Source organism: Haliotis asinina, chromosome 2, assembly GCF_037392515.1.
Source record: "Haliotis asinina isolate JCU_RB_2024 chromosome 2, JCU_Hal_asi_v2, whole genome shotgun sequence".
Classification (NCBI taxonomy): Eukaryota; Metazoa; Mollusca; class Gastropoda; order Lepetellida; family Haliotidae; genus Haliotis; species Haliotis asinina.
In genome coordinates this window covers 28,298,308-28,309,648 of record NC_090281.1, presented here as the reverse complement: position 1 = coordinate 28,309,648, position 11,341 = coordinate 28,298,308, and the positions used below count along the sequence as shown (strand labels likewise).

General features: G+C 40.8%; 1 protein-coding gene across 1 annotated transcript; it reads right to left on the bottom strand.

The window, feature by feature from the left end:
- Positions 1 to 308: 308 nt before the first annotated feature.
- LOC137271724 (uncharacterized oxidoreductase TM_0325-like) lies at positions 309 to 11,060 on the bottom strand. Its single transcript, XM_067804136.1, has 9 exons — positions 11,024 to 11,060; positions 9,283 to 9,422; positions 6,507 to 6,599; positions 6,078 to 6,216; positions 5,372 to 5,412; positions 4,427 to 4,496; positions 3,755 to 3,791; positions 1,747 to 1,822; positions 309 to 458 (listed from the first exon to the last, which is right to left on the bottom strand). The coding sequence occupies exons 1-9, from the start codon at positions 11,058 to 11,060 to the stop codon at positions 309 to 311; spliced, it is 783 nt and encodes a 260-aa protein (XP_067660237.1).
- Between the last annotated feature and the right edge of the window lie 281 nt (positions 11,061 to 11,341).

Sequence of the window (11,341 nt, the reverse complement as noted above, 5' to 3'; positions counted from 1 at the left end):
TCTAAACTTTTGATGCGTAGTATATATAGATGTACACATTTTAATATAAATGAACATTAACAATAATTCCCGTCGATGATATTTCCGATTATCAACCTCATCGGCCAGCACTACCGGGTACATGTCTCTCAGATATAGTTGTAATATCGACAACTACGTGTCTCTCTGATATAACGGTAATATTACTAACTATATGTCTCCTGCTAATTGTAGGTCTCTCTGACTTAGCTCCGTCTTAGTTCATGAATACGATGAACATACTGTCCCCAGCGTCGACAGGTGACGTTCGGCTTCGGGAACGTTAGTCTTCACTTACAGTGTCGACCCCCATCGACAAAAATCATCTGTCCCGTCACAAAGCTGGCAGCGTCCGAGGCAAGGTAAGCAATAGTCTCAGCCACATCCTGGGGTGTGCCCAATCTGCCAAGGGGGATGGCATCCACTTGTTTTTCCAGGAACTGTAAATGTATGCAGTAACGTTGGAGGATAATAGTAACGTAAGGGCCATCCCATTAAAATGACCCCTCCACAAAGATCTGAAGCAGTATGCGAAATGGTCATTGCCTGCTAGCCCGTGGATAGTATAAAGCCAATCGGACCACTAAATCTCAACAGTCATTGTCCCGACTAGTTTGTGAATTTCCATGTGGTCATTTTGCAAATTCGGCACTTTCTCCGACTTTTTCTGTTAAGTTATAATACATTTTCAAAACGTGTAAGATTATGGCCTGATAAAACAAGGTCATCACATTAGCAGCTTACAATATCTTATTCTTCTCTATTTTGCTATATTTGCTAAGTTTTTACATTAAAATTCCGGGCTAGAGAATTATTTTGTGGACTAGTAACTTTCTGGCATAGCCAGTTCAACTGGCATAACTAATCCGGAACCCAATCAGTCGCCCCCAAACGGAAACACTGCGGCGAGCGCACGCACTCTCGGGTAGGAAAACCAGTCTAAGTTTGAAGGAATTTTTATCAGACCAATGAGATTGTTTAATGCAAAATAAAGAAAGTGTAAGTCTAAATTTAGTAGCTGTTTCTGATTATGCACTAACGAAAAGGCTAACACACAGGATTCAGACCGACCAGAGCTGTACGACATCTTTTTACGGGATCTTTTGGTATGAACTCCTGGCCCTGTGTTCTCTGGACGCCCCTTCCACAAGACCACGACGGCAATTAGAATGTGAAAGGGTTAACAGTCGTAGCAACATGATCAAGTTGTAAAACCAGACCGTCTAACAAAGTATTAATAACCTCTAACATAGAATTACTGATGTAAAAGGTGACAGGTACAGTGGAGGTTGCAATGCTGTAGTTTGCCGTTTGGCCATCAGGGCCCGCATGAATCAAAATCTACAGCCCTGAATGAAATCTGCAGGCCTATTTTCTTACATTCAAACCAGTACAAACAACATACACTAGGGTGTACACTTTCACACTATTTCTACAAAATCAATCAACAAATCCTATGGCACATAGAGACTTTGTCAGTAGTCATAAACTGGCGTTGCCATTAATATGTGCAAAGCTACCAAGAAGTGAAACGGTAAGTTAATGGATAATTCCTGAACCTTAAGGAAGAAAAGATTCCAGTTGAAAAAGAAGACAGATATTTGTAGAAGCCACAAGGGCCTGCTAATATTTGGACCTGCTGGCCCGATACAGTAACAACCGGCGCTTGGTTTTTCGAACGCTGTACCAGTATTTCGATGCTTTACGTATTTTGTAGATCGACCACACCTTCTTTAACTCTTCGTCTTTCCCGTGGTAGACAGAACCCTGTCGTCCGAAGATCGAAGTCGCCACAGTGCTGGGACTGAAAGAAAGGTGTATGGAGCCGTCATGCTGATTATTGAGGCATGAATGAATGGTTTGTACGCAGTCCTTCGGAGAACATTTCTTGCTGTTCGGATGGGAGATTCAAAATGTGAACATGACGTGAAAATCTATACTTGAGTATTGTTTTTGCATTCCAATTTACATACAAAGGTGTCCTCCCAAAACGCCGACCTCCCAAAACACCGACGTGTTAAAACAACAAATGTTATGGTTCATTGCATTCTAGTTTGTTACTCTGTAACCTTCATTAAATAATGAACTAGTCCAACTAATCCTACTCCCAAAACACGAAGACAAAAGACTTTAAAAAGTGTTTATTTTTTCATAAGTTATCAAACATATTGTAAATATAAGCACCGCATAAGGACATCAACAATTGGAAATTTCATTTGATATTTAGGTAGGCACTTTATACATGCTATAGCAGAGACGTATTCATTGTTTCATAACTCATCAAATATATTATATCAGCACTATATAAAGACACGTGAAATGAAATTGCCATAGTTCAACTATGGCACTACTTGTCACACGAATGTCACAGTTCATGTCACTAGACTTCAATACTTCAGTGATGGCAGAATGATGTCACAAGGGTTTGTCAACCAAGTTTGAGCAGATGCCCCACAGCATCGACGAACTCCATCGATGTCTTGGTCCCAACACGGAGGGATGCTTGAAGACGGAAGAGCCTGTTGTCAACTTCTCGGTAGACCCTTTTCCTAGGAGGGGGAGCAGCACCAAGACTGATCTGCTGGAGTTTGGCTCTTTCGTTGATCTCGACCTTCTGGATGATTTCACAAATCTGTAGACGTTGGGGTGGTGGTGGGGGAGCTGCTTGCTTAGTCTGCTGTGGAAACCTTCTAGGTTGTTATTGGTCCTCGGTCCAGCAGTCTGATGATGGTTCCAGAGATGAAGTGGAAATCGGGCCTCGTAGTCGACCCAGGTCTCAACAATGTAGTCATTCATGTCGTCTGCACGGGGAACAGCTGCATCAGGTGTCAGTCGAGCAATCTCGTCATTGTAGATAGCTTGAACGGGTGTCGTCTCTTCTCGTGCCCTCTTCGTCAGTGTGCTGATGAACCTGACGGCGTTACTGTCACGTGGTGGATGTAAATGTTCACCAGAAACATTCACGATGAAGTCGCCAGCTGTTGTGCACTTTCCTTTGCAGTTGCTTACAGTACAACGCCAGTGAACAAACTCGCCTCTGACTTTATTCTTTGTGTAAGTGTGACCTTGAAGGAATACCTGAGGGGCACCCTTCTGCGACTTCACGTACTCTACTCTCTGAAGACCAGCCATCTCTGTGCTTGTTGAAAACCTATGTCCTCTATCTTATATAGTTTGCGAAAACATAATCCTACTAACTATGTTTTAAAATCAAATTGTCAACAAAACATTGTTTTCATTATCTGAATAAATGACTCTTTGATCAAAACAGGGAGAAGATACATACATTATTACTAGGAGTTCTTTGATCAAACATAATGCTGTTTCGTGTGCAAACACATAAATGCACTAAACAGGGAGAAGAAAATGTATATACAATGTACGCTCTGAGTAGCAAAAGTCAATTAATGTGAGTACTCTGATCAAACCTAATGCTGTTCCATGTAAAAACACATAATACCAAGACTAATTGGGCGGGTTCATTTATCAGTGGGTGAGACAGGGCGTTTTGGGCGGTCGGCGTTTTGGGTGTGAACTAATACAAACGAACAGGCAGATCGTTGCGTATATATCCCTTAAGTGCGTGTGCGTGTGCGTGTGCGTGTGCGTGTGCGTGTGCGTGTCTTTCTGCCTACATCCATGTGATGTTGTAAGGATACACTCAGATAACACCTGGAATTAAACACCTGTCAATAACATGTCACGTTTCACGTCATTACCGAAAGGACATTCTTACTTCACAGAATTCACCCGAACTTTCTTGGGAGCGAGCTCTGAAAAAATGAAAAATAGTGCATACATAAAATTTGTGTTCTCATAAACAAACAAACAGTTTGAGTTTAGAGCAACTAAAATGATTACACCATAATTATCAATAGAGCCATAATTCTCAGAAAATAATATATTGCAATACGTATCGTTCAAAAAGCGCATTGCGATATATCGGTATAAAGGTGATACCGCGCATTATTATTAATTAATACACCATTAGACCCACTGTGAACCTCACATCGGGGCAGCCATGTTTTAATACTGTGGAAGGAGGTTGAAATCGGACTTGATATGTTTATTTCGACTTTATTGACGAAGCGAGACTGAAGACCACTGACTGTACTTGCTTTGTAAACTACCATTCCGTTCACCCAGAAACATACCCTACACATCACCTTACTCAAACCAGTCACCATACTGTAACATCATCCAACGGAAACTGTAATCCAATGCAGAATGACATCCTACCTTAAACATTTTAAGCCAGCTCACCCAAACACTGACACAACCAAAACAATCATCCAACTGAAACAGTTACCTCATTCAAAAGTCACCAGAGCCAGAGATCACTCCACAAGTTATCCCCAATAAACAGACATCCATCGATAGTGACCCGTTCACCCATCCACACACTCACCCAAAGCCAGGCACTGTGTGAACATATCAAGGGCAGCCTTGCTGACGCAGTAGATCGCAAACACCGGCATCTGGAACACCGGCCATACATGCTGTATCATTTCTGTTAAAGCTACTGGCCATTTAACAAACGTTGTTTTGTTCTTTCGAATGAAGATTTAGTACCCTAGGTTATTGATGACAGAAACAGTCATGCCTCAGCCAAATTATAATGTACGTTCAGATGGTCAACTTCTCAATATTCGTGGAAGGCCTGCAGTGTGATGTTTGAAGTTTGTTTTCACTGAGTAGAATATTGGGAAGGGAGGAAACTCCGATCAGCAAGATGAACGAGGTTACATTCTTGCAAACTCAAACGATGCCATTTTACAAGGAGACAGGATAAAACCAAATGGATCAAATTTTGACTGCCCAATGTAAATAACAGTCGCGTATGTTCTTGATATAATCAGCTTCCAATTTTCTAGAATTCGAATTTCGTGACCTTGTCAGTCTGGTAAGTTCTATTTTAGGACAAAACGTTACACACATATTTCTTCCAGTTGTGTGTATATGGAATAGTAGTGCAAAATAAACAAGAAAACAACACACAAAAAGCTCAAACCAAACCAACCAACCAACCAAACAAAATTCGATAGGGGGCACAGAATACCTTACAAGGATACAGGGACGCGTCCTTAGTTAACAACTTGATCGATATTGCTCGTTTTTAAGATATATACATCGCATATGCTTGTGTGAATGCTTGACTCCTACAGAGAATTTAGAAAACCGTAAGAAGTGTATCGCCAGAGCGATGTCAATATATCCCTGTGAGGAGCGTGCAGGTGGTTCAGACGCTGTAGTACAGGCTGGGTTCCGTCTATTCACGTTGGTACCATCGTACCATGGGAACTGAAAACAAGAGTGACCAAACCTTGCATATCTCAAACCTAACTGGACTCACCGCCCTGCTACTCGAACGACTTGATACGTTTACAATGTTTCCTGCAAGGAAAAGAAAAGTATACCAGTCCCTCAATCATGTTCAATAAATCAGTAATGTACATGTGCAGTATACCCTACAATGCCACCGTTTGTCCAAGAGAGGGAAAACGACTTTCACAAAGTGACTTTTGGCAAATGGCATTACAGCCAGTTTGGCATTATAACCAGGATATTATATGTAGGCAGGAAATCCAGGATATTATATGTAGGCAGGACATCCAAGGAATTTCTAGCAAAACATGGTATTATATCCAGGGTGGCATTATGACCAGGGTGCACTGTAGTATTGGCTTTTGATTGCCATCATTCCAACTTTTTCAGCCATGTACAATACCATATAGATCACCACATGGATGTTGTTTCCATGTCAAAGGTCATGCTGTTGATCACTGGATTCTGTGGTCCAGACTCTATTATTTACAGACCGCTGAGGAATATTGCTGAGTAAAACTACACCCACTCACTCCATTTTAAAAGTAAACTAAGTAATACTATGTGTGTGATGTATCATGAATATGTAATGATATTTCAGTTTTAGCGCAACTCTTAGACTTGTGTACAATGTGCTTGAGCTCACAGCCTAAACCAGCTACAAAATCTATCCTACCCTCAGACTTACCCAACTTGGGGGACCCTCACAATGCGTCTACCCAAGATGTACCCACCCTGTGTCTTCTCCAAGTGGGGGACTGCGAGCTGAGACAGGAGGAAGGGCACCTTCATGTTGAGGTCCATCGTCTGGTCGTACTGGGTCTCCGACATTCCCAGGGACTCTCCTAGGAAAACCAAACCCGCGTTGTTCACCTGCAGAACAGGTACGTCAGGTGAGGCACCAAGATGAAGACCACATACCGGGTTGTAAATGTGTGAACACAAATTAAGAAGCACCGATTAAAATGCTATTCTCTCGCACTCGTAACTTTATTAATCATTCAATTAATTTCAATCAGGCAAACAGTCAAATCAAAGGAAATGAGTAAACCAAAAACGCTATTAAAAATCCTGGTATTTTGTATGCGTTTGGAAGAGCAAAATCACAAATATCGTTATTTTCAGCTCAGGGAAGAAACGTCGCCAAGAGTTGACACACTAACCAGAACGTCGAGCCTGCCAAACTTGGCGACCGTCTCTTCAATGGTGGCCTTCCTAAACGCCGAGTCAGTCAGGTCACCAGTAAGAGTCAGAATCTGAAAATCATTTATACAGCCTGTGGATATCATCTTGCGTGTTATCACTGCCAAAGCGGTACGAACAATCTCGGCGTTGTATAGTCGGTTTGCCCTGAAAACGTACCAATTAATCTTTCACTTTTAATGAAAAAGTAAATCAAATAAAAAGAAAATAAGATTTCGAATCCTCATAATTTTACCTTTCCAGTTGCACATTTAAATGTCTGAATTGTATTCAACTTAGGATATGAGTTGTTTAACAAACGACCATAGTTTCAATTCGTTATTACTGGTTTGCTTTACAAGAGAGTATGTACATTAAATGAAAACACCGAGAACGAGCAGGTTTTGTCTAAGTTAACGCTAATCACGTACCGCACGTGCATTTGTTTCACTGTTCCAATTCCTGCGCGTACCCCCTTGTAATACACAACCAGTAATAACGATTGAAACTTTTGTTGTAAAATGACATATGCTTTTAGCCTCTTTACATTTTATTGGAGTAGCGGGCAAATTTTATAATATACAGTAATAACTATATATTATACCATCAATCCATTGAAATCATTCAGCCCCTGTCAGAACTAAACATGGCCTTTCATCTTGTTTTACATGCTCTGTAGGTACAAAGCAGGGATATATTCTAAGTCCACAGATGTTTCCTATGTTTACTGGTAATCTTTATAAGAAATTAAAATTGGAGGGAGGTGAAGAAATCTTCATTAATCGTTTTTTTCGAATCATTGTGCTCTTATGTTTGCATTTCATCACTATCTGGCACGTGTAATCTGCGCCATAGGAAACTAAATTTTCTAGAAAACGTTTGTTTGTTTCGGTTTCTTTTTATATTAAGGACTAGTGTTCACGCCCAAGCTTGCCTGGAGTAAAGCCTAGACATGTCTTGCATCTCACCCATACAAAGCTATAAGGTCTTTAAATTGTTTCCAGAGGAAAATTGGCAACGTACCCTTCACTGATCTACTTAGCATTTTTGAATCTGTTAGTCTGTTCTTTGTTATGGCTCAGAAATCTGGGGAACATGTCATTCCAAAATAGAGTCAGTGAAAATTAAAGTTTGTAAACAATACTTAAGGGTTAAAAATATGACATCAAATGGTTCTTGGAGAGTGTGGCAGACTCCCTTCACGGCATTTGTCAATGCCAAGAGTGATCAAATCCTGATGTAGCCTCCATTCCCCCTTCCAGCTTCCGGTTCAACGGAGTGAAGGAACAGAAGGGTATTATTCTATGTGGGATACTTACAGTTACCTCCCTTGCTTCATTCGCCCATTGCGCCAAAAGTGTTTTCATTTAGAATAAATGTTACGAACATTCTACCAATAGTGACGACAGATAAGACAAATAAACTTCAACAGGTTCATGACAAAATTAGGCCATGTGATATTTCTTTCTAATTTCTGCTTATTCTTGTTCCGTCACTCCGTTCAACCGGAAGCTGACAGGGGTAATGGAGGCGAAGGGCGATCTGAATACCACGAGCGCCGCTTAAAATGTTGAATAAAACATATTTCACTCGAGTAATTACTAAACATGGGTTTAGAAATGTGAGAGCACAGCCAAATGAGGAAATGGAAGTGTACCTTTGATGGTGGCGATACTTTATTTTGACCTGAAAAATATTTTTCGATCCGAAGCGAGGAAAGTACTTTGACAACATTTGGTCGCTTCGCTCGCATATAAGAGGACTTGCCATATTCTCTATGCTGCGCAATCCTATTTGCGCTACAGTTTGCTTGTGGGCTATAATACCTGGGTAACAAAAGTGAGACACACCCTGTTTCACTATAGATTTGGTTGTGTTTGGTTAAGAAATTAGACATGTGGAATATTTTGTTCATATATTCAAGCTGAGACTAAGTCATGGCTTACAACAGCCTTGGGTCTCATCAGTTAGTGTATCTCAATTCTCAATTCTGAATTGTTCAAAACTCTGTTAAATGTTGAAAGATGTCCCTGTTGTGATATCCCTATGCGCTTAAGAACTGCAATGTCATGGTTAAGATGCAGTAATTTCAAAACGGGTGTCGAATGTGGTATAACAGAACTGAATATCACGAAAGGCGGTGTCCTTTTTGTAAAACTTGACACCAGCATTATACTATATATAAAATTTCACTGAAGAACCATTTGCTCATGATTCTGTTTTGCAAAGCAAAAATGATGCTTTTATATACAGTGTATGCCTGTACTTATACCAGAGGTACAGAAGTTGATAAACTACAGGACACAGAGCTGTAAAGTTGCTTTGCGCACCTACTAAACGCAGTGTCAGTATGATTGTATCAAGGTCAAGGGCCTCGTTACTGAATAAATATTGTCTGTCTGTCTGTCTGTCTTCTTGACAGGACTTCAGGAATCTTATCAAGAGACCTACAAACACAGCAATGCCTAGCTCACGTTAACTTAGAGCACGCTGTTGGTCGAGTACGTTTCAATTCTGCTTAGCATTGCCATTCCTCCTTCGGTTAAATAAAACACCGCATAAATGCTTGTCATTTGCATATAGAGACAATGGGACATACAAATAGGTGTTTGTGCACAGGATCTTACCATGGCTTCCTCAGTTCTGCATTAGCTGTGAAACACTTGGTATTTAATTCATTCACAAGTCCAGTTACGAACTCTACACGTACGTGGGATGTACAAAACCGGAAGTACAACAGTCACTCCCAATACTCACGTCATCAGCAGGTATCCCGCATTCCGAGCATCGCTTAGCAACATCTTCCAGTCTCGTTTTATCTCGCCCCGTTAGCGAGAGTTTGGCTCCATGTTTGGCAAAATGCAAAGCCGTCCCTTCTCCTATTCCGGCACTCGCTCCTGGAGAAACCCAAAACAGTTTTAAAATTTGTCTTATAATCATTATCTGCATTTGGGAAGAGTGTTGACAATGTAGAATAATTCTGGCACTAGAATATTTTGCGTGCTTATTTTAAATGCATAGATTCTGATCTACTATTTTTTATATAGTCCATTAAAACAGCATCATATCAAAAAGAACAATAAATTTTAAATGATGAAGGATTGTAATAAACATTTCACGCGCAAAGGATTTTGACCACATATTTATAATATTATTTCTGCACGCAGTCGAACAAATCCTATCGTGAAAACTGGTGTGGCAGAAATGGTGGCCTCACAAGGTCACATAGCGAGAGTCTTCAGTTGCAGCCAAGCAGGCCCAACAAACAGGCCCAACACAAGACCGGCCAGGAATGGATAGACCAAGAGTTACCAAGTCAGCTAAAGACCGCTACATCCGGACAATACACTTGCGGAACAGATTCGTCATGCGACAACGCCAAACTATGCCCCAGAGGTGCACCATTTTGGTGTAAGCGGTTTCATGGTATGAGGCGTGATTTGTGGTCAGTAGAGAACACGACTTGTTATCCCTCATGGAAATTTGACTGCTCAACAGGTACAACAGGATCTCTGGGATCATCTTCACAGACAGACGGCAACCTCCACCAGCAAGTCGACAGCAGCTCGAACGAGTTCTTTGGATCCGTGCCATAAAACTCCTGCTGACGTCATCCGGCGACCAACGTCAACCATGTGGAGACGTGTTTTGGCTTGCATGGATCCAAGGGGTCGTTACAATTGCTACTGAAGACTTGGACAGTTCCATAATATGACTTCAAACATATCTTGATGAATGATCTGTGATTGGGTAACATTTCATTTTGGCCCCACTTCTCTTGTGATTGATTCCATGACCAGATTACTGTCAACTGGACATTGATTCTGTTTCATGCTTGTAAATGCTTAAAGGTGGAATAAGAAACAATGTTTCTGTCATATATATGTCTCGGGGTCCTCTATATAAGAAGTTTCTTTTGCCCGGTAGTTAATATTAAAACATGTTCAGTTTCTGGGGTATGACTGGTCATTGATATGAAGTGAGTGCTAAATAAAGATTTATTTGAACTGGTGGTGAGTTGGTTTTAATTAATTAAAGTTCCATATGGGTTGCATAACATAACGGAATCTCCACCCTTGTCTCTGCAAAAAACCAGTTGCTGTGTGTTCGAAGTTGGTATAGTTGAATTTCGGGTTCTTCCAACTTTCAACTAACACGCCAAAACAACTGAAATCGTATCTTAACTACTCTGTACTTTCAATGTGTCTATAAATTCAGTGTACTCGCTGACAAATAAATTACCGCTACTATTTTTAACATGAACAGAATCCGACACCTCCGAAATTAAAAATTAAAGAAATTAAATTATAAAAAAATGTCGCACTGTCTGCTGTTGGCATGATATAGCCCTGTAGTCGCACCGCAACAGTTACATTGCACGTTTAGTTGGGTCATAACACTGATCACTTACATAACACTTCACAGTGTCAGCGTTCTTGAGATCGTTCAGCAATCAACATGCATGTCTCTTGCAGGAAACCTAGTTTGTCGTATTTACCTGTAATAAGTACAACTCGACCTGCGAAATTCGCCATGACGTTGCTTGTGCTGTCACACTTGTCTGTCTGGGGAACAACTGTGTCCAAGTGTAACTCACTGTCCTCTTCGGTGTAAGTATGTAAATTAAAGAGGGTAAACAGAGGCCACCGACGATATGCAGGCTGATAAGTAGGCCACAGGCCAAGGAAAACAGTTGTGAAACTGTGCATCAACCAACACACCTATTAAATTCCAAGGATGGAAAAATGTCTGATGATCTTTTGTGCATATTATATGGAAAAACAATGTACTACGAAAACATAATTTTCATTATTAG

Coding starts and splice junctions, on each gene's coding strand:
- LOC137271724 (XM_067804136.1), bottom strand. CDS start 11,060: ATGGCGAATTTCGCAGGTCGAGTTGTACTTATTACAG. Junction 6,217..6,506: donor TTGGCAGGCTCGACGTTCTG/GTTAGTGTGTCA, acceptor CCTGTTCTGCAG/GTGAACAACGCGGGTTTGGT. Junction 5,413..6,077: donor CCACTTGGAGAAGACACAGG/GTGGGTACATCT, acceptor TTTTCCTTGCAG/GAAACATTGTAAACGTATCA.